At 42.0% G+C, this 22620-nt stretch overlaps 1 protein-coding gene across 3 annotated transcripts in view; it reads right to left on the bottom strand.

Annotated features, from left to right (window-relative positions):
* Nucleotides 1–22620, bottom strand: part of RORA (RAR related orphan receptor A) — a 372218-nt gene that overhangs the window by 18638 nt on the left and 330960 nt on the right. For all 3 annotated transcript variants that reach the window (XM_063345858.1, XM_063345860.1, XM_063345859.1), the window contains one exon: nucleotides 3817–3902. In XM_063345858.1, the coding sequence (XP_063201928.1) occupies nucleotides 3817–3902 (86 nt within the window). The remainder of the gene's footprint in view (nucleotides 1–3816; nucleotides 3903–22620) is intronic.

Here is a 22620-nt window from a genome sequence, read left to right as displayed (position 1 = left end):
CTTAGCTGGTAGAAGACAGACGAGAAAACAGCCGGTACCTATAGACCTTTGAAAATGCAAGAGATGCCCAGAAATGCCCCGCATGGATGGTTTTATGAGACCAACTGTGTACAGTCAAGTGAAGAGTGGGCTCACACTAATGCAGCATTTGTGGGTCAGTTGGGCACGAACTGACGCTATTGACAGCAAAAGCAAGGAGCTGCATCTGCAAATTAAAAGACAGCGCTCATTGACAAAAAATTAATTTCAAACTAAATGCTTTGCTGTGTCCTTTTGAAGCGTTCAGGTATTTTCTGACAATGCTGAACTGGATTCAACTTTCATCTATGAGAAAAGAATACGGAGGTGTACAAACCTGCCTCCCCAGCATGGTCCCTAATAGAGAGCAGAAGGTTGTTAATGGCTTCCCACAACTAATGGTTGAAGAGCTGCTCCATACAACACTAGTTTTTTCAGGAGTGCCACTACGCTAGTAGTATTTCCAATCTTACACAGGAGAATAAACTTTTCTTTCAGAGTCATGGTACAGTCTTTGTGTCATTCTTCACCACGCTTTGAGTAAAAGTCTTCTATGATTAATCTCGCCTTCCCTCTACCTTCATTATATGTTGTATACTGGGTATAGCAATGGTTGGATAGAAAAAAAAATCCTCTCTCACAATTTATTTTATTTGTAATAAGCCGCAGGAGCCCTCCTACATAAAGTCTAAAACAGACACTGGCTAAAAACTCAATTTTTTCACTAGTGGGGGAAAGAGGAGGGTGTGTTACATTTTATTTTTTAAAGGCAGATTCAAATTCAGCTGAAGAGGTTGATGGGGTTGGGAGTACTCAGTGACGTTTGTGCGAAACAGCCACCAACATGATAGCAAGGTAGGAAATGAAAACTTCTCAAGAAACACTAACTGTCTTCATTATAAATCTTCAATTCTAGTTATGTGAGACATGATATAACCACAAAAACTGGTCAGGAAACTTTCAATGATGTGAAATGCGAGGGTCACGAACCTGTAGAAGAGCAACAGGATCAGCAAAAGTCAGTTTGATGGGAGCTTGTCTGTGATTTCATACGTGACACAGATCAAGACTGCAAAGTAGGTATTTGCAAATAAAACTTCACTTTAGATTTCAAATAAATTCTATTTCTGGTGGTTATTAGTATTTACATGGTAACACTTAACATTACTAATAAGTAACATTAAAGTTCACGTCAAATTGGAGTGAAAAACAGCAAGAGCTGAAAACATCCCACTTTGCTGCTGCTGCCTGTGGATGATTGCTGGCAGGGCTGGCCTGGGAGGGCAGCAGTGCAGCCGCTCTCTTCTGAGCAGGAAGGCCCCGCTCCTGCAGGCTGCTGCACGTGGATGGGTTTGTGGCACCTCTGCAGAACCTCACTCACTCCTCCGGGACCAGTTGTTGGTGCAGGACATCAGCTCCAGGAATCAAGAGCACAGGACTGGAAACTAGGTCTTCATAGCGAAGTACTTTTTACAACAGAAGGTTTAGTGTAAGATGAAGAGCAATGTAAGCATGCTCAAACCTGCAGGGATCATAGCCCCAGAAAAGCTGGGAAAAAACCCATACCATCCACACCTGGCTCATTTGGCAGGAGCCAAGCTATGCCAACTTTTTCACCAGCCAAAATAGTTCTGTTGGGTGAGACTTTGTTGACATTACTGTGGAAGAGCATAGCACAAACAAAATCCATCTGCTGCAGTAGGGCATTTTAAATGCTGTCTAGGCCGTCATTATTTAAACTCGTCCTGTGACTTGGGCCCACTATCACTCCCCTATCTGTTACTGCTTGCAGGTCATCTGGGCTCTGGCATTAAAGAAGAGTGAGCTTCAGCGTTATTTCCCTCCTGAAAAGGAAATAACTTGGTTAACTAAGTTGATGCTCCATGGCTTTAAAATTCTGCCTGAAATTATATTGCTAGAAAGCTTTATTCTGCTACTCCACGAGAAGGAGAAAATGCCCGACTCCATTGGGCCACTGTCTTTCTCAGGCACACTCTGCTTTCAAGGTTCAAATGGGTTTCAGCATGCTAAGCATATTTGCCTGCCTGCCTTCCGTCTGCCCTTTCCCACCAGCTGACCATTCTGGTGGGATTCTCGGAAGCAGATCGAGGATTGCACAGACCTCCCAGAAAACTCGATTTACACAGAATTTGAAGGAAAACCATTTGTTCTAAAACATAAGGAACTGCATGCGCATTCCTCACTATCAGGCTAGCATCTGTTGTTCTGACTGCTGGAGCTACGCAAAAGAATTGTCTCCTAATAACTCACATTTGCGTTTATTCCTGGGAAAGTACAGTCACTTTGATGGCATCTGTCCTTTCCTTTGGCAGCCTGTTCCTCTTCTGCAACAAGCCACGTTGAGAACGGCCTGTTTTCTGCACGGATGAGCATTAGCGTTACACTAACCTCAGTCCGTGGACACGATGTTCGTCACAGATCTGGAGGCAGCCTCGCAGGTATACTGGTCCCAGACCATCTAAGGATTAAAGAGGTCTTGGACCTTGACCATAACTTGGTACTCTTTGACAAGACAGTCATATGGTGGAATTTCTGACTGTGAATGTCTGCCACTTCACACAGCTGAAATTTGATAAATGCTGCTCAACCACATAAAACTTAAGAAAGTAACCATTTTATTATCAATGCATTTTTAGTGCATTTCCCATAGCAACAGCAGTTACAACGGGCAGAAGGTGCTGTCCGATATCATTCTAACATTCCTAGATTATTTTTTTTTTTCTTCCTTCTTAGCAATACTTCCATGAGACTGAGAGACTGTGTTAATGAAAACAGAAAAATCTCCCTTGGAAAAACACAAAAGAAATCTCTATGATGGGAAAGCAAGGAAATTAGATGGGCTGTAGTATCAAGCATGGCAGGATAGCAGACTGGAAACTGTCATGAATACACATTCTTCACATCTAAAGCATAGAGTAATAGCGGAAAACCTATCAGCACGGGACTGCAACACGTACATACATGTAGACAGCAACAAGGTAGAGCACACTGTGCCATTCCCCAGCTCGCGCTGTAATTCCGTACTAGCGATAAAAAGGAGTGATTAGCTTCACAGCGCCTACTGTTAGCGTTGTCTGATTTAATTCTTGCTCGAGAGAGACAACCTAAACAAAATATAAATGCTTCTAGTGTAATCCTCGTTCACCGGAGTTACTAAAGGTACAAATCCAGCAGAAAATCCAAAGCCTAAACCTTAGAGAGCAGTGGTTGCAGTGCAAGGAACAGGCACTGCTTCCAGGACGACCCGAGCGTGCTTAACACCGGTAGCATGTGCTATTTGTGCAACATCATCTTCCACACCAAACAGAACAGATTTGTAACCATAGCCAATTACAAAAGAAAACTGGGAAGCTGGAGAGCTCACGTATTTCAACACAGCTTCCTAGCAATTTACGAAGCAAAAACGGAGAGGGAGATTCAAGAAAGCGACAAACGCTCTCTCAAGTGAATCCGTAGAACAGAATCTTTGCGGTATGCTGGAAGCGGATCATCTTTCTGTGCCTCTTCTGCTTATTCACAGAGAGACAGTTTTCGGCACACACAGCACAACCGCATCATTTTCGAAGCTTGTCCTGAAATCTGTGTGTGCGTGTCACAAAAATGCCCTGTTTAAGACCCCAGTAAAACCAGTACTTCAGAACACCCAATCGATTTCACATTCCTTGAAATGGACCCCACTGATCCAACTTTGGCGCAATGCTTGCTCTTTAAAAAAGGGAAATAATCACTACCAAAAGGCTAAATGCTGTTTTAAGACTTAATATTTTAGAAGCTTACCTTGCAGCCTTCACATGTAATGACACCATAATGGATTCCTGATGATTTGTCTCCACAGATCTTGCATGGAATAATTTCAATTTGAGCTGCAACAGAAGCACGCAACCAGTTAATTACATTTTCTTTTAAACACCTTATAAAAGCATTCCCTGATCAGCATTTGTACAGTGAAAACTAATAACCTGCTAAACATTATACTGCATTAACTATTCATTGCTGAACTGCAAGGGTCCCCTAGAGCTTTGGACTAAATTATGGCTGCTCGTTATATAATAGCTTTTGGGTTATTAAAATGGGTCATTTGAGAAGGTGTTTAAGAACCCACAAGAAGGCTAGAATCAGCATTTCAAAGCCAAAAAGAAGAGTCGAGTTCACATTTTGGCCAAAGAGCTAAGACGACACTAGAAAGGTTTCTTCCAGCCTTATTCCTGTGAGATCGTAAAAGGTAATTTTGAAGTTTGTCCTGCCTGAAAATGAACGCACCACCTTTTCCAGAGGGGCCACCAGCATGCCGTCCGGTTCACATGACTGGCCAAATCCGAAAGAGAAGTAACAAGGTAAACAGCAACTGTGTTTTACACCAGAAATCCAAAATTCACATATCCGAATTGAAAATTATGTATGCGTATTAGCTACCACAGAATAAATGAGGAAGGAAAACACATCAGTATTCCAGTCAACTTACACAAAGGAGTCGGCACAGTCTGGAAAATGACACAGAGATACGTCATATGAAAGCCTTGATATTTTTAACTCGAACTTCATACATATAAAACATACCTACTAGATTCTGCATGTATCAATCACAGCAACTTCCCACCTGAATACATGGATTAAAGCAGGGACTCCTGCATGCTTGGAATACCTCTTCAGCTACTCTCGGAGTGTGTGGCCACAGTCTTTTTGACAGCAAGTCTTTTTGGACAGGACCGTGCCGAGGCCGAGCTCTACAGTATCAAAGACCAGCCGTCCACATTTTACATATGCTTGCTTGCATGTGCTCACAGAAGCGCAGACTGTTCGCATTAGGTAGATAACCGAAAAATCCCAAGAAAGCCCTTTCTCTGCCGCAATGGTGTTAGGATCAGGCTACGTTAGTTTTCCTGAAGCGGCTTAGTCCGAGCAGGAGTACAAACGCACCTCTTGCCATGTCTCTAACTGTGACACATTAACAATCAGACGGGCTGCTGGTCTCCTGTGAGGAACTGAAATCATTCACGAGACGCCCGTTTGTTTACGGCCTTTTATTTCATCCAGTTTATGGCTATCCAGACCATGACAACACATAAAATCGCATCTAATGCTGTCTTACAATGCATTAGCTTCACTTTAGTTGTACTCTTAACACCGTTTTCAAAAAGTCACGTCCACTCTTACAAATACTGCATTTTGCATGCCATTAAGCTCCTAACCGACTGCGTATTATTAAACCAGAATCATCTTCCAATGCTACTGTGTGCTCCGTTTCACTGCAGCCCAACACCATCGCTCAGGATCAGGCCCAAACTGTAAGATAACTATGAACAAGGAGACCAGAGGACTTTTAGCACAGCACTGACTGTGCTAAAACATGCCTTCCAAATACTCTCCAGGCGACGTGAAATGCGATGCTCGGAGCAGCAGGGCAGTACCCGGATCGTGCCCACGGCTCCCAGGAACCCAACAGCAGCTACAGAGCTCTGCCGAGGAAAGCTGTGCCCAGCAGCTACGGCACCACATCCCTCTTTTCCTGACAGTTCCGTATCAGCAGCTTTCAAAATATTTTCATACAGCAGGACACCACTTGCATCTGCTTCCATCACAAGGATCTTTGCATTCTTGATCTTTAATCCCCCACCTTCCCTCCAGCAACAAGACGACAGGCTGAAATTAAAAGGTCTCTTCAGGACACATAGGAAAAACTCTTCCCCTGCAGTCCTACAAAAACTATTTTAATTTCACTTTGCTCTCAGCTAACACATTAAACACAATGGAGCAGGAAGTGAACTAATAAAAGGAAAAAAATAAAGTGTATGCCATTTTATTAATGTGTTGCATTCATTATTTCTAAAGCATCACAGGTTTACAAACAAAGCGTGGAGCAGAAAGGGCAGCACAACCCTACTTTACACCTACGAACTGAACAACAGGCTGACACTGACAGAAACTCAGAATTCAGAGAGCAATCCTGTGGGCAAATTCTGGAACAGATCTACTGATTCCCAGTTGTGTCTTTTCAATATCTGCTTATTTTTCTACTCTGCTAGAGTGAATCAGCAGCCTTCTCCAGCTCCTGTGACACGGTAGTGACAAAGCTGGCCTCAACAGCTACATGGCAAGATATTTTTTACATTTCACTTCTATATACATAATTACTGCCTTATTTTGAATAGGTACGATATAATTGGATCTTGTTTATCTACGATCTCCAGCACATTAGTTAAATCACCCATGAAGCCTGTCTATGCAATCCCTATTTCTTAAGCAACAGGACATTTGCGGAGTGTTTCTGAAGGAATGTAACATGCCTTCAAAGTGATGGCCTAAAGCTAGGTTACTAATAGTCTAAAAGGTGCCATAATTAGTCCCAAACGCATTTTCCAGGGTGCTTTACTGTTAGAAGAGAATCTCCGCGGATTCACAGGCTCCAGCTGTGCCAGCATTTGCCAACCGTTGTGCGTATGAGCAGCGGCACCAAATCAGGCATAATTTTAGAATTCCAAATTTCCTTGAATTTACATCTTCAAGGTACTCACTTTCAATGAAGCACGCAGCACTTAAAACTGCAACTTACCTTTTCACTCTGAGATACAGGACAGTGGGATGAAACTCAGAAGCATAAATCGTTGGGGACTGCCACCACCAATTGTGTTACAAATTAACGCAGGGAAAACCATCAGATCAATTACTGCTCCACGTGGGTGCCTTTGCTAATCAACTCATTGAAATGGAATCCCTGTCGCAAGTTCATACACTTTCCATACAGCATGAAAGGACTTAAGACACTTTAAACATACTAAATGCAAATTGCCTATGCCAAGATCATGCATTTTTCTTACGAGGGTGAAAATATTTTCCCCACTTTTAACTTTGACATGCAAATATGTACTTGCTAAAACCTTGTTCTTATGCAAACAAGGCAGGTGGGAAATATTTTTACACGTCAAGAATATGTTCCAACTTGGTTTCTCACATTCCCAGAGTTACTTAAAGCTCCCTACTGTGCTCACATTAATTGTACCTGTTCTGTGCTTACATATATTTATACGGTATATTTTCCAAGATTATATAAAATACTCTAATTCATGCTTTAGACTAGAATTAGCCTAAATTACAGTTTACAATTTCTGTCTCCTGGGGTGGTGCTCGGGCTGATTCTGGTTCATGCATGAGCAAATCATTTCTTAAATACGAATTGCAGAAAAAAATAAACTCTTGTGGTTGCTTGGAAACCGCTACAGATACCCAGGTGACAGATGTAGTTTGTATTCCCAGATTAAAGGCCTAAGAATCTTTCACACCCTGAAATAACAGTGCTCCAGAATACTACCAAGGATGCCCTGTGCCAAAGGCAGCCATGAACAGGAATAAAAGCCCAAACAAACCACAAATGCAAGCTCAAGTACAGAGACCCACCACAAGCATCGAACAAGTTGCTATTGCTACAGAAACGGCTCCTGCGAGAGAGAAGTGATCACTAAGGGCTGGAGGTCGCCATCATCACAGACTGATGTCAAACACAAGGCAAATTCGCCTCCATAGCAAAGGGCATCTGACACCCACTAAAATCTCTCAGCATACGTGGCTTGAACTTGTAGCTGTTCCTATCACTGCAGTGCCTGGTAATCTCCCTTCTGCTGTAGCATCATATGATCGTCATTCTACAGCATGAAAATTGAGTGTAGACACTTTGATTTGCTCAAAATGAGACAGAACAGGAACTTGAGCCCAAGTACTACAGGGGGGAAAAGCCTGTGTTTTTCCCCTGAACTTTTCTTCTTCCTCCATCCCCTGTGTCTTCACTTGGCAATTGTCTGAAGTAGCTCTGGTATGCTTAAATTACATGATTGCCTCCACCTAATTCCTAGTCAACTTGCCTACCAGACAACCAGAGAGAGCACTAAATGACATCTTTTGTTGGCATCTGGAACAAAAGAATATGCCTTATTCCCTCCTACTCCAGGCTTCACTTCTTTCCCCAAATCTGGAACAGTTTCCCTGGGCTCGCCTGCCTTTTTCAAGCTCCCTGTCCCAACCACGCCCCCTAGACAGCCTCTCCCTCTTTATTAATTCCCGCATCATGAAATGCTGCTTTATTTCTCATCTGGTTTGAGCAGTAGAGGAGGAAAGAAATCTAATTCTGTGTTTGTAAGGAAACGCTCAGTATGAGCTCATCATAATCTTTAGTTTCTTCCTTTCTAACTCCTTGGGCAGGCTCCACTCGGCACAAGAGCCCATAGAGCCAAGTAAAGCACGGGGCACCTCTCTCCCCAGTTCTGCCATTTAAGCAGAAACACACTGAACCTCAACACAAGAAAATGCACTACAAGTCCGCCCCAAAGAAAACATTTTTCAAAAGAAAAAATTATTTTCCAAAGACAGAAGTTTTTCCTCCCCTTTAGTGTGCCTGAATGAAATGTTTGTTCCTAGTGAATTAATTGTCTAGAGGTGGAAAAAGGATTTCCCCATTCCTCCTCCTGCCTTCACCCTGTTATTTTAAAATTGTACATTCACACACATCACCTTATTTTTTCCAAATTCACAACAGGTATCAAATCTCAGATTTGGTATCCTGGGAAGGGCTCTTCAACGGAAGCAAAAATGGGTCCCCATTCCCTTTCCCCATTGCCTTTTAGGTGAGATTCACCTAGCTGACCTGAGCTACCTTGAAAGTTAGGTAATTAGCTGAAGTTAATTGTCGTCTGCTTCTAGAATGATGAAGGGAGGAAGAAAGAGAGAAAAAGAAAGGGAAGGAGAAAAAGAAAGTGAGAAGGAAAAGGGAGAAGGGGCACAATGATTCAACTCATTCAAGACAAGCGAGATGAACCCCCGAGTGGAGATGCCTCCTCTCCACTCATCAGAGAAAGAGTTTAACAATGCCTTAATCACCTTTTAGAAGGTGAAAGTCAGGTGAATCCTACCGCCTCTTACTATTTCTGAATTTAAAAATTAGCATTTTCTGGAAAGGAGAACCTGTGTAGGAAGCGTTCCCTTTCCCTCCTGTGGTACACAGGGTCCCTGTCGCCCGTGCACGCTGCACCATTGAGATAAGATCGTTTCTGCGGAGCTCCCCACCGCAGCTCCCACGGCAGCAATATCAAGAAAATTCCAGGTATATGTATTCTTTTTTTACTCAGTAAAGATGGACTTAAGCACATAGTGGTTAGTCTGTCAGAGCGGTCTTTATTTCTTAAAACCTCTATGGGCACTGAGCATGGTCTTTCTCTGACCCACCAGCTTCCTGGGGAGAGCACCCTCACCCAACCTGCCAGCTGAGCTGAGGATGTTCCTCAAGGCTCCATGTGGGGTAGGTACACCAGCCAGGACTGCCCCTGGGGTCTCCTGGGTCCCGGGGTGCTGCTGAAGAAGTTATCCCTTCTTTGCCTGCAAGAAAGGTTTAAATTCCTTTCCCTGAACACAGCTTGGCCTGTCCCCTACTCCACAGGGTACATACAATTTTGCAGGTAATTCAGAAGGGCTTTGAAGTAAATATGATACATATACAAATTGGGCTAACCTGCTTCTGAAGGGATGCAGTTTGTGCCAGACATCACTGCTACTGCTGTTTGTAAGTATATTGATTAAATTAGGAGGCATACATATTCACTGACATATTCATACATATTCATTGACTCAAACAAGGGTACTGCATGTAATGTGGTATTTAAAGCAACATAATATCTGATCACAAACTGAATTAACAAGGAATGATTTTACTATATAATATTCTAATCTTCCTGCATTTTCAGCTTCATTACCTAAATAATTTGCTCTGTCATGTACCCTAAGTAATTTGAGCCGGCTGCAAATTACTTGTCTCCGAACACCTGCAGCTTACAAATGCTGCAGTTCTACTAAACTGAAAGCCAGTGGCAGCACAGCTCTGCCCGTGCCATTAACATACTACGTTAAGTGACCATCTGTCCACTCTGATATATTAAAATACTTAAAGCCCGTGTACTTCAAAGGATGACGGCTGGTTGGTAGATGTCTGGGGCATTTTTGGAACACAAAGTAAGTGTTTTGATCATGAGCTGATGTAATTTACTTGCCCCCTCCTTGTGTGGAAGGTTTGTTTATTCTAGATACAATGCCCACCATAACGGCTTTCTGGCCAGGAGCAGACCCGCTGGAGACTGCAATGATATAGCTAGTAACAAGTAGCTCCCGAGAAGAACCAACAGGGCCTGGTATCCTAGAGATTCGTGTCTCACGGTTGGATTTTCTGGGGTCCAGTAAGGTTGATATTCCAGCAAAAGCCTTCCCAGCATGTGGGACGTTCCTCACGTCTTTCTCTCCTTTATAGATTCTCCTGTCCGCAGCTGAGCTCAGGCTGCGCAGTAGCCCTCAGTGGAGTATTACCTGGGCATCTCTCTGGGTATGTTTTTCAATTTTCATGAAACATGTAGGAACACATCTTTGTGACTGCTGATGCTCTTAAGCTTGGCTGAAATGGTTTTGGAAAGAAGGAGAACTGGGGTGATGGGCAGAAAACCAGACAAACACAAACAACCTCTCCAAGCCTTGTTTCCTTAGGAAATCACACTAGTAATAAAATAAAATAAATACTGAGGTTATGCTGGTATAAATCCTTTGAAGTCTGTGGGTGTGATGGGTGGAGTAGAAACGAACACGGCCACCAAAGTATTAATTAAAAGTAAAGTATGAGCAACACCTCAAACACACATGGCAGAGATGCTGCAATGCCACGACCAGATCCTTGGGCCTGAGCACAGCTGGATCCCTCTTAGGAGCTCACCTGACAGTGCAGCGCAGCACTCCGTAACGCTAAAAACACGCGGCTTCAAAAAGTATTAAAGGAGATGCACGATAAATAGTACGGAACAACGTGAGCACTTTTGGGGCTTGCAAGACTGACTTTCAGGAATAAATCTAAATTCTTTCAACCTCTGTTACTGATTTCGACATGTCAAAGGGAACAGTGCAATAAGAGCTCATATTCTCATGCCAGAATCACTGACGTTTATGTTTATTGTTTTACTTTAAGCCAAAAGATTTTATTTTTAAAAAACTATTTATTTATTTAAAGAACTAAAGCTTTGCATGAAGCACTGGCTTCAATGAAGATACTTGGAATGCCTAATAAAAGAAGAGTATATAAAAAGTGGTTTGGATTCTCCAATAGGCAAAACTATTTCTGTGTTGTGGTGAGGTCTCTATGTATATTTTTAATGTTACATTCAAACAGAAAATTGCTGAAAAACCTTAATAGACCATCATAATATTCTTAATTCTTATAAAGAAAAATTAAACCAAAAAGAAATCCCAACACAAACAATCTAAGACTTCTGCAAGCATTCAGGAGCACAAACAAGCTAAAAAATTATTTAGGGTTTTCAGAGGAACTCAGAAATACGATGTTTGGTCCCTCTCAGTCATGTGTGCAACACTAAGTGATTTTTATTTTCCTTCTGTGTAACAGTCATCTCTCTCCACTGTCTTGGCTTTATCCATCCAGAAATATTATCATTCTTTTTAGACCCAGCAATGCAACTTGATATCTCAACACGTGTATCACCAAGCAACTGAAGACATATTTTTCCTTGTACTTTTGAGGAAAAAAGACCAACAATTTAGTTTGCAGCTGAAAACTAGATGATTTGATTTTCCTTGTTGCAGGAATGACAGGCAGCGACAACCGGAGCTTGGGACTCTGGTCACATAATGAAACCATACCACAGACCAAACTGTAATACCAAACCACTGACCTACAGAGCCTAGGCTCAAAATAAGCAGGACTGGCGCATCCAGATGTGTTCGGTTGTCCAGGAGAAAAGTCGTTGATTGAAGGATCAATCTCTTGTTACTTGCCGGGGCATACAACTAACATCTTCCCAGTTTGTGAAGTCTAGGGAGTTGTGAAAGCTCCAGCTTTGTTACTACTTTCATGAACTTAAGTCAAATACAAACCATGAAGATGGCTGAAATATACACCAAGAGATGTACACTGTAGCAAGACGGAGAATAACAATACTCACTCTTTGGAGGAGAAGATAAAAACATAGAAAAAGCAAAGCACCAACTGTGAGGGATTTTTTTACCTTTTTTTTAAGGTTTTGAGGTAAAACTACCTCAAATTTTACCTTTTGACAGTGGAGGAGAAGATTCACTTACTAGGGACAACACACAGGCACAGTAACAAGACATAGTAACCAAACTTAGTGGCAAAGAACAGGGAAAGAATGAAGGGGAAAGTGTTGCTATGCAGTGCCCTATGCGTTTCAAACCCAAAGCATTTGAAGACTACTTTGATTTTTTTCTATATGGCCAGAAGGGACTTCCAGATTTCACGAAACACCGGTTTTGTCCCATAATATTTTGACTTGTCACTTTCCTGCTGGCTCAGGTGCTTATGAATAAGCATAGAATCGTTTTGGTTGGAAGAGAACTTTAAGATCATCAAGTCCAACCATTAACGCAGCACTTCCAAGTTATCGCTAAACCATGTCCCTCAGCGCTCCGTCCACCTGACTTTTACATACCTCCAGGGACGGCGACTGCACCAGTTCCCTGGGCAGCCTGTTCCAGGGCTTGACAACCCTTTCAGTGATTTTTTTTTTCCCTAATATCCACCCTACACCTCCCCTGGCGCAACCTGAGGCCGTTTCCACTTGTTACTTGGGAGAAGAGACCAACCCCCACCTCGCTACACTCTCATTTCAGGGAGTTGTAGAGACATTTAACCATTTTATTCCCCTCTTCTTCTCTTGCTGAAAATTAACAGTAGTTATACTGGCTATGATGAACGCAGTTTGGAGTATGATTCATTTGAAGACTAGGCTAAATGTAGTTCTTGTTAAATAAAGCAATTCAGAAAAACAGTTTTTCACGAGAAAAGAAAACACACTGACACTGCAATCATATGATTCTCTTTAATGAAATATAATAGAGTTTTAATCAAAGCTCTGAACTGCATGTCAAGAAATAGATACTATAATCCTCATTCTAGTGCTGATTTGCTGTGTGAATGGGGATGCTAGCTGGTGTCTCATTTTCTCTATCTAAGTAATCAGGATAATCATTCTTTGTCTCCACCTCTACCTACACCTCTCTTAGGTGACTGGTACTTACTGCCAAATCTTGGGTCTTGGTCTTACGACCCAAGAAACTAGCGAGCAGACCTCCAGACAAACAACTCTCCGGTGCTTTGTGTTGCTTAGATAGAAGCCGCCACAAAACTATGTAATAGTACTGCTAGTTGTCTCCATTTTGTTAGGTTCCTTTTTTAAATTTTAAAAACAGAGCTCACAGGTTTAATTACACAGCTACAAAACATTGCTCTTGACAAAACTAGACAAAATACAAGTTGTAGAAGCAGCACAGGTGTGAGCTACTACCACAGTAACTGCCAAGGCTGACCACTTCTGCTCTGATCTGCTACGGCATTTATTCAGTAAGCAACAAGCCAGTGCTTACATCGATCCACACTGTAGGTTTTTACAGGATTCTAGATTTCACTTGGGTTTTCCTCTTACAGATAACCACTGACCTTGGGCATCTGTGAAGAGAAACACCTGCAGCAGGGCCATGAGCACAGTTCTACTATGATACCATCTATACCATGCCGCTGCACTGATAGAACAAACCAATGCATAGTCTGTCAAATAATAAAAAGGAAAAAAAAGAAGTGAGCTGGTAGGCCAAGATGCTGGAGCACTTTGAGGCAGGGGAAGTGCCCTTATACACTCAATCTCATGAGGTGTCTCGTAGCCTTTGCAATTTATTTTTCTCTTATATCGGGAAAAGCAAATCTACGCCGATTTATCTTTCCTGGTGTCTGCATGTTGATCTTTGTTTTTGTAGTATCAATGGAGAGGAAAACAGACAGTGAAATTTGCAGGAGAACTTAATTCAGAGTATATTTATTTGCTGGAGCTAGCTGGACAATACTAAATGCATTCTCCCCACTCCCACCAAGAAGAAACCTGTCCCCAAAAGCTTGAAGGTATTTGTACTTCTATCCCATTTCACAATTCTCTCAAAGAAACTAATAAAGACATGATTTTAATAAAGAAAGTCTTTTAATACGGTAGCATTTCAGAGTAAAAAAATCTAAATTACCTCTGACATTTCCTCCACAGATTAATGCACAGACCCCCCTTTTATCTGAAGTTTCCTACTCTTTAAGTGTTGGACCTGGCCTTCTGAAGACTGGAATTTTGATAACTCCAACACTGCTCTCCTACCTTCTTTTCCCTAAATAAAGGTACTGGCTTAGAGGAACATCTCCACGTTTCTGTTTATTTGCTTGCACCAGGAAAACAAAGAAGAATTTACCAACCACTTGCCTATTTTAAGCACCATTTAAGCAAGTCATCTAGAAGTACCACAGCACAACCTTTACTTGAATCGTTTTTCATAGGCTGCAAACAGTCTTAAATGATCAACACTTAGAAGGCAATCATTTTAGTCCCTGTTACAGAGCGTATAGCTGCTGTATGCAGGATTATGAGAGTAACTCGGTTGCTAGCTAAATTACATTAGCATTCATTAAGGAAGGATCTTTTAGAAAGTGGTAAACGGGTATTTAAGAGTCTTAGACTTCCTTTTATGCAATATGAAACCTCAGTCATTTGATTTTGTTAAGAAGCTACATCCATTTGTGCTATCCATTTGCAAAATTACACCTCGGTTCAATGGTCTCATTAGGCTATCTACTAGCACAAATCAAATGACGCCTACAGTTACTAGATTAAAAAAAAAAAAACAACACCCGGGAAAGCTAATAACTTGCAACACAGTGTCAAAATTTTTAACAATTTCAACTAAACTCATTAACAAGGTGACAGGCTCCTGAATTGTTAAGGGGACATTAGGTCAACGAGACTACAGCACCAGCTAACTGCGGGTAATGCTGCAATTTCATTCTTTCTACTCACATGCATGTAGATTTCAGATCTAGCATTAATAATTCCTGATCCTACTACTTAGGAGGTTGTCTCCGATTAGCAACCCATCAGCGCCACATGTTCTCTATCACAATGCACACACTTTCCTTTATACTTACTGTTCGGCCAAGTCAAGTTCCACTTTAATAGTTCCCTCGAGATAGGAACAGTCAGTTTGGAAAACGGAATATGAAACGAACGCGGAAGAGGTAAAAAAGCAGGGGGGAACCCAGTAAGGTAAGCGTCCCTTTAAACACAGGGTTTGTCAGGCCATTTTGCCAGCCTGCACCGATTTTATTAAAAGTTTGGCATCTACAGAAATTGCAGGATGTTTCACTGTGTGTATTGAGAAATGGGACTTTGTACGATGAAGTTAAAGCCAGGCAAACATGGCTGGTGCAAAAGCCACTTCCTTACAAGAGTGCTGCACTTTGATGAAAAACCACTCAAAACCTGAATTTACTTCTAGAAGAAAAAGTTGCAGGGGAAAAAAAAAAAAGAAGTATTTCACCCAGATGAGAAACTCCATCATTCTGAAGTGACTACATCTGCATTTTTAAGATACTTTCTTTTTCTTTTTGGCTGTACATGAATTTGATGTCATTAAAAAGGCTTCCTTTGATGCTGTATGCCAAGTAGAATCATTAGTTTCTCACAAAGGTGTGCTCTAAACGTCTAGTTTAAATTTTCATTTTCAGATGATTCATCTAAGAGATGAACAATAACAACCAAAACCAGCTTCAGAACTCTAAACAGTAAAAAGCCTTTTAGCTGCACTCACTCGTTTATTAACTCCCTCCAACACCTCCTTTACGGATTCGCATCGCAGCCAACACCGAGCATGAATTCTGCAACTCCTTCTGCGATTTATGGCTATTCGAAGCAAACCACGGCCAGACTCCCCCCAGCCTGACAAAAGAGGTTCTTCTGAACTCTGTAGCCTGCATCTTTTCTAGGTGACGCGGGGTCACTTTTCTTATCCAAGGATGCTTTCCCTTGACAGTGCTTCAAGTGCGTAAGTGTTGTTTGGTCACAGCTCCTCTTCACGAGTCCTGTTCAGAGGTCATTAGAGGATTAATAGAACCAAGGGACACTCCAGAGGAAGCCGCATCCTCAGCCAACATAGCTCCAGCTATTCCCCTAGCTTTTGAAGGGAGGAGCACAAAATGGATTAATTATATCTACATTTCCTCCAATTAAAAAAAAAAAAGTCACTGAAGTCCAAAACCAATCAACAATTTACAGCTGATACATGTTTCCCAATACATATGAAGACACTAGGAAGTACAGATATTATCAAGAGCTTACCGCCTTTTTTGTGATAGAGGGTCAAATCTCTGCTGAACAAATAGCCATGCTTTCCTCTCCAAGAAAGATGCTTCTTTCGACCCCTGCCCCACCTCAGAGGGACCAATATTAGCGTATACGTGGGATCAAGAGGAAGGTTACACCACTTCTACAACAACTGTCTAGAAGACAGCCTGGACAGTGAAAACCAGATGCAGAGTGTAATTTTGCTGTCGCTCTTGCCTAACACCTGTACAACTTCTCTGAGCACCTGATTATGCTGCTTTGAGGAGGAGACCTACACACTCCCCACACACTGACCATTTGCTCAAGACAACCTGGGTAGGTCGCATGGCCACTCGCCAGCCCCTGCTACCACACAGGTCTATAGAAACAGACACCTGCAGACACTGCACTAAGTATGGCCATACGTGCCTCCCGCCAATTTTTACCTCCTGGCAGCTTTCGTACGAGTCTCCCATCACCTAGAACGGGCTTTACAAGGCAATTTTGTCATGCTGCAAACTGACGTTCTTCCCCTTGTCTTCACTATTGACTGCATCACTCTGGTTTCATGGTGACAGAACTTTCTACTTTGTAATCTTAGCAGTACTTTATTGACTTGAATGAAGTTACAGGATGGTCCTTCATTTCCGTGAAGCAGGCTGGGGCCGCCCGGTTGGCCAAGGACCGGGGGGGAACCCGCGGGAGGGAAGCCAGGTCTGCCTGTCTGCAGCCGGGCACTCAGTTTTCTCTTTCCTCAGATGTTCTCTTGTAGGAGGGCACAGGAGGAAACCTGTCCCCAAAAACTGCACCAGGAGGGAGAACGTGCAGGATGATATCAGAGGAGATGGAAATTTTATAGGCTCTGGTTTACAACAAAATAAAACCACCATCAGTCTATCAAACAGTCTCAAAAACACTCCTGAGAGCGGTTCTCTTCTCCAGAGAGAAAGTTTTTTTTCCCCAACACGTTCTTCAAACCATGTATTACAGTGCTGTCCCCCACCAGCCATGCTCATGCCATCTCCCTGGACTCAGCTGTTTCGGTGATTCTTTATATCGTCGTGATGACTGTATACACGGATCTTCAGTGTTTGAAAACTTCATTTCATGACAAGGATCATGAAAGAAAAAAATGTAGTTGCCCACAAAAATGTTTTGGAAAATTACCAGCTTGTGAAAAGGTCTCCCAAAAGCTCTTCCTTTGCCACAATTAGATTAGGTGCTAAGACCGTCATTAAAACCCTTTCTTTTGCCTACTCATTTCATAGCATTTAATTTCCCGCCTCTCAGTGATTAAACCAACTGAAAGGTAGCAGATAAAGCAAGTTTGCTTGCTGTTTCAAACAGATATGTTAATGCTTTACGCTTAAAAAGCTTTCAAAGTTTCTTCAGATGCTGATTAACAAACATTGTACATAAACCCGCGTCTCAGGTCAGACTGTGGCAGCAGGTATGTGACTGAAACTTACTCCAACAGCTCGACTGCAATGCTGTATGCACAGGATACCTCCATTGCATACATTAAGGAAGCTTAAAGTTAAGCTTCACATATTTAAACACTAACAAAGTCTACTTAATGGCAGTCTTCAAAATAACAGTGGCCTCCTAATCTGCTGGAGATAAAGAAGTGCCAAGATTAATGATTACATAAGTGCCTGGCAGAGCCCAGAAACAATAATCAGCTCTTCTGTTGTTATTTGTGTACAAAGGCTATTAGAGTCATCTGACATTCCAAAATCCAATTTAAAGTTGTTAAACCCCTTTCACGTACTTATTTGAGGTCGGAAAATGGAGAGGTTCGAAAAGGGAAAGGAAGGGTTTGATTTCCTAATTCTTTTCCCCTTACTGATTCTGCTCTAAGCCAAATCTCTCTTTAAGAAATGCAAAAAAATAAGCTTTTAAACAATGCCTGGAGTAACCAATATTGCTGTTGAAGGAATAATACCAATAAAACCCTAACATGCTTAGATAGCAAATTTCAAAATAATGACTACAAGCAAATCAAGAAACTATTCTATAGGAAAAGACCCCGTTGAGTTGAGGGTGTCACTGACAGCAGCTGCGCAACTCAGGATAGTGGCCGCATCCAGTGAATCAGCAGGGTGGGAAACCACAGGTGCTCCGGCACCAAGCCCCCATCTCAGTCCGGTAACGGACTGGGTGAGAATTCACTCCCTGGATCCACACAGGCACAGTACTGTGCGACAGACACCAGACCACGCTTCGCAAAATAAGGCCAATGACGGGTCTGACTGCAGCCTCTCTAAATATCATACACTCAAGCCCTTTTCCACAAAAATCCTTTAAAATTTAAAACAACCCTTTTTGTTCCTGACAGAAGACTGAAAAGCAAGTTTAGAAACAAACCAAAAAAATTGGTCTTTTCCTGGTTCCTACGTTGCTCCTTCGCCCCCACAGACGACTTGGAGAATGGGACAGGAATAAAGGTGGCCATGTCCCTGCCCTCTCCACGGTGCAGAGTCCTCTTGGTGGTGACTTTCTCTCCTATCAGAGAGAGAGGCGAGGTGACAGCTGTCATTCAAGTTAATGATGGTAATCACAAGAATATGTGTAAAGGAATGGCAAGATGCTGACCGTCACAAGCGATCTTGCATAGCAGCAGATTCGCAGCAGGCTTTCTCTTTCCCCGTGGTGACATCAGTAGTAAAATGGCCTCAGTTTCTCGTACAGCAGAACAGAACCATTATGGAATATGTGTAGAAGTTTTTCCTTTATGGCTGCAAAGTGATTTTCTGGTGTTCCCTAAGGTAAAGTCAATTAAGTGATAACTGCATCTGTGCAGAGAGTATTCAAAATGCTAATACCCCCACCCAGATAAGTCTTCAACTTTGCCTGCTTATTTATCTCCAGCTCTTAGAAATTATTGCCATGAATGCTCCAGTGCCTTCACCCATTATCTTTGCAATCCTGCTTCTTCCTAACAAAAAGGCAAAAGGCACGATCCGTAAGAGCTGTACCACTCTGACCACGCCGGGGGGTAAAATGATACAAGCAAAGAAGCACGTATCAAAGAAGCTGATCTACTGCAGTGGAGCTACTGGCGTATTTTGCTGCTCTCAAAGCTTGCTCAGCTTTTCATCTAAGTTATAGAGGTAAGAAAATCTGCTATGCCATCAGACGCTCACATACTCTAGAAATAACAGCAGTTTGCATCATGAATTATCCAACATGATTTACTACTCAGGGGAAAGAAAAGCTATCCTGTTTGGTGTTGTGCCATTTGGCCATCAGACTCTAAAATTGTAATGTTTGTTACCTCTGCAATGGAGATAACACAATACTGGTCTCAGGCATCTGGCTCTAAGATGGCTTCATTACCTCAACATGGGATGACTCATGTCAGGTAAGTCTCTGGCCACACATGTTCAACATGTCCCCATGTTTTTAAGTGAAAAAAACCCAACCCACATCAAAGCTGAAAAACCTGGTACTGAAAACAAAGGATGATGTACTGACTTACCATCAACATCTATACAAATGCCTTAATACTTTATTACTTTCATTTCTAAAAATCATCAAATTGCAAGATGGCTACCAAAAAACCCCAAGCAGAGAATGCTGACATCTTTTTCAAACAAGTCTGACAGTACAACAATGAGAAGACAATCCCATGTCCCACAGAACCAGGCAGAACAGGCACACTGGGTAGAATATGAGTATGAACAGGCTATTAGAGAATAAAATGATTGAGTCAAATATTGCTAAATGCATTTGACAGATTAAAAGGCAAAACTTGACTTATTTCACATGGTTAACACTAGGTTCTAAAGCCCAAATCGCCCCAAAAGGTAGAAGCTGGCAAGTACGAATGTATTGGTTTTGTGTTTCCTCAAATAAAGGAGGCTTGATAAAAGTTAGAAGAAAATTATAGAAACAGCACCTGTATTATTGCAATAATTTTATCCAAAGACAATCCAAACTATTTAATGAGCTAAGCTTCATCACTCTGTCAGGACAAGAACGTAACCTTGTAACCAGAGCTGAATGAAGCCACACAATAATTTACCGAGAATGACGAACATAATCTCTCAACCCTTTCAAGACAGTCTTTACCCATCATTCTTGCTGATGTTTCTTCCTATGCTTGTGCTCTGCACGCATCAGAAAACAGACAGGAACGAATGCCAGGCAACTCCAAATTCGTACAGTTTTAACACTGTACTATTTTAAAAGGCTCTCAACAGTCAGTTACTATACCGGCCTTGATACAGACCCAAAGCATTTAACCAGAACTCCCCCATTCCTACTCTCAGAAGAATACTTGCAGCACAACTTTGATTATCCAAAGCTCCCAGGGGACAAATGGAAGCAGAGATAAGCGGGGGAGCAGCCAGAGGTCTTCTGAGAATAATGGAAGTGAAAGGAGAGGAAACAAACTCCACAAAGAACGGTTGGCTCAGCTCAGCCCTAAAGTTTCCCTATTCCTGAATGGAGCATTCATTAAGTAAAATAAGCTTCTCTAAGCAAGCATTCCAAATGACAGTAAAAACCATTTGACAAAGCGAAGAATTATTGTCCGTTTTGGTATTTGACTCTCCAGAGAGAGAGGTGGCTGTTGTTCTTACTGTGACAACCTATTAACCAGTGGTACAGCTGTAACAACGCTCACAGTAGCACCTCAATGATTAACGAGCAGACAGTTTCCACATCGGTGTTTCTCAAAGTATTATTCAGAAAACATTGCTAGAAAAAGTTCCAAGCAAAATAAAACCCACAAACAGATCTATCACAAGCCTTAACATCGGGGCAGAACATCCATGTAGAAGCAATCTGTTTGGGGAGTTGCGGGTGCTTCATACAGAAAGTACAAGTTTTTATTTATACTATTGCAGCACAAGTTAATGCCAATTAAGTAGGAGAGTCACTTTGGATTTAGCACAGAACCTGGCCCAGGGCACTGGCACACAGAATAGAAATAAATACTAATCATGCTTGCTCACACTGAGAGGATTAGATAACTACAGACGTAGGAAATTAAAACCACAACAAGATGACCCCACGCTCATGATTTCCCTGTTGTACCAGATCAGTCAATATGAATAATCGACAATGCAAATTGAAATCCTCAGATAAAAAACAATGGTTTTACCGCTTTATTTCTCTTCACTTGCACATAAATTGAGTTGACTATCTCTGACAATGCCATAGTTTAATATTCTAAACACACTATCTCCTTTAACAATGCCTGGAATAGAAACAAGCTGCTGAGCCAGATCCTCAAGGGGTGAAAATCAACATTGCTACACTGCCTTCAGTGGAAGCACATTGATCTCCACCAGCTAAAGCTTTGGGCCCTAGTGGGCAATTAGGTTTCTATTATATGCTAATTTAAATAACGTACCACAGAACATTCGCTGTACAATAAAGCAAGCCTACATTCTTCTGTGGAGAAGGACAAGCATTTGCTGTGGCACGATGAGAGTGATGGATGCTGGTTTCAAACAGCAGGATGAAGTTTCGGTATAAACTACTCCTCACAATAACATTTTTAAACCTGCAATTACTCATGCTATACTACTCGAGGAAGCCTGTAATTATTTGGTAAGTTCTTACCAATGCCTAGTCTAGATCATAACTGCTAACACTGCCTCCTTCAAAGGAGCTAGTGACTATGTTAAAATCTGGTTTTTGTTAGGTTCCTACTACACAAAGTGGCTGTGCCGTGATCTATTCAGTGGAGGAGGAAAACCAAACTGATTTATGTCCCAATCTTGAGCCTCTGAGCAAGGCCCGAACAAAAAAACCAAATACAACAATCCCACACACGTTTCTTTTGAGAATTCCGAGATGGCTGGGTTGGAACAGGGACCATGGCTGCAGCTGATACAGGCCAGAGTTTTTTCGCAACCGAAGTTTATGGCCCTGAGGACCATCTTCAACACCCTCTCACTCTCCCACCGAGGCCTCGGCTCCAGCCAGAAGATGAAAAAGAAAAGTCGGGGAACAGGATTCAGCCACAAAGACAGCAAAAAAAAAGATTTTCAGGGGGTCATAGGGCAGTTCAGGTGAAAAGTGATCATCCTCATGTAAAAAATTTTAACAGCAGGTGTTAAAAAAAATGTTTTGTTATCTTCTGTAGCAATTTCTTAAGTACAAGAACTTCTATCAGTCTCCTTTGAAACGTCATTGGCACCCTTCTTCCTGCCTTACTCACCAACAACCAAGTTATTAGCATGCCAAGGTCCCTACTTAAAGTTTTATGGACTTTTGATGTAGTCAGGATGAGGACATCATTCCACACTGACTGGTTCTCCAATGTTGCAGCCCTTCAAGCGAAGCAGCAGGATTCTATACGCACTGTGTTTTGAAAGCTGAAAGCACACCTCGGCACAGCAATTTGGAAGTTCTGCGAACACCTCTTTTGAGAGAGGGGTCAGCAAAA

This window comes from Chroicocephalus ridibundus, chromosome 9 (assembly GCF_963924245.1).
Source record: "Chroicocephalus ridibundus chromosome 9, bChrRid1.1, whole genome shotgun sequence".
Classification (NCBI taxonomy): Eukaryota; Metazoa; Chordata; class Aves; order Charadriiformes; family Laridae; genus Chroicocephalus; species Chroicocephalus ridibundus.
The sequence above is the reverse complement of the archived record's forward strand: the minus strand, read 5'-3'. Positions and strand labels throughout refer to the sequence as shown.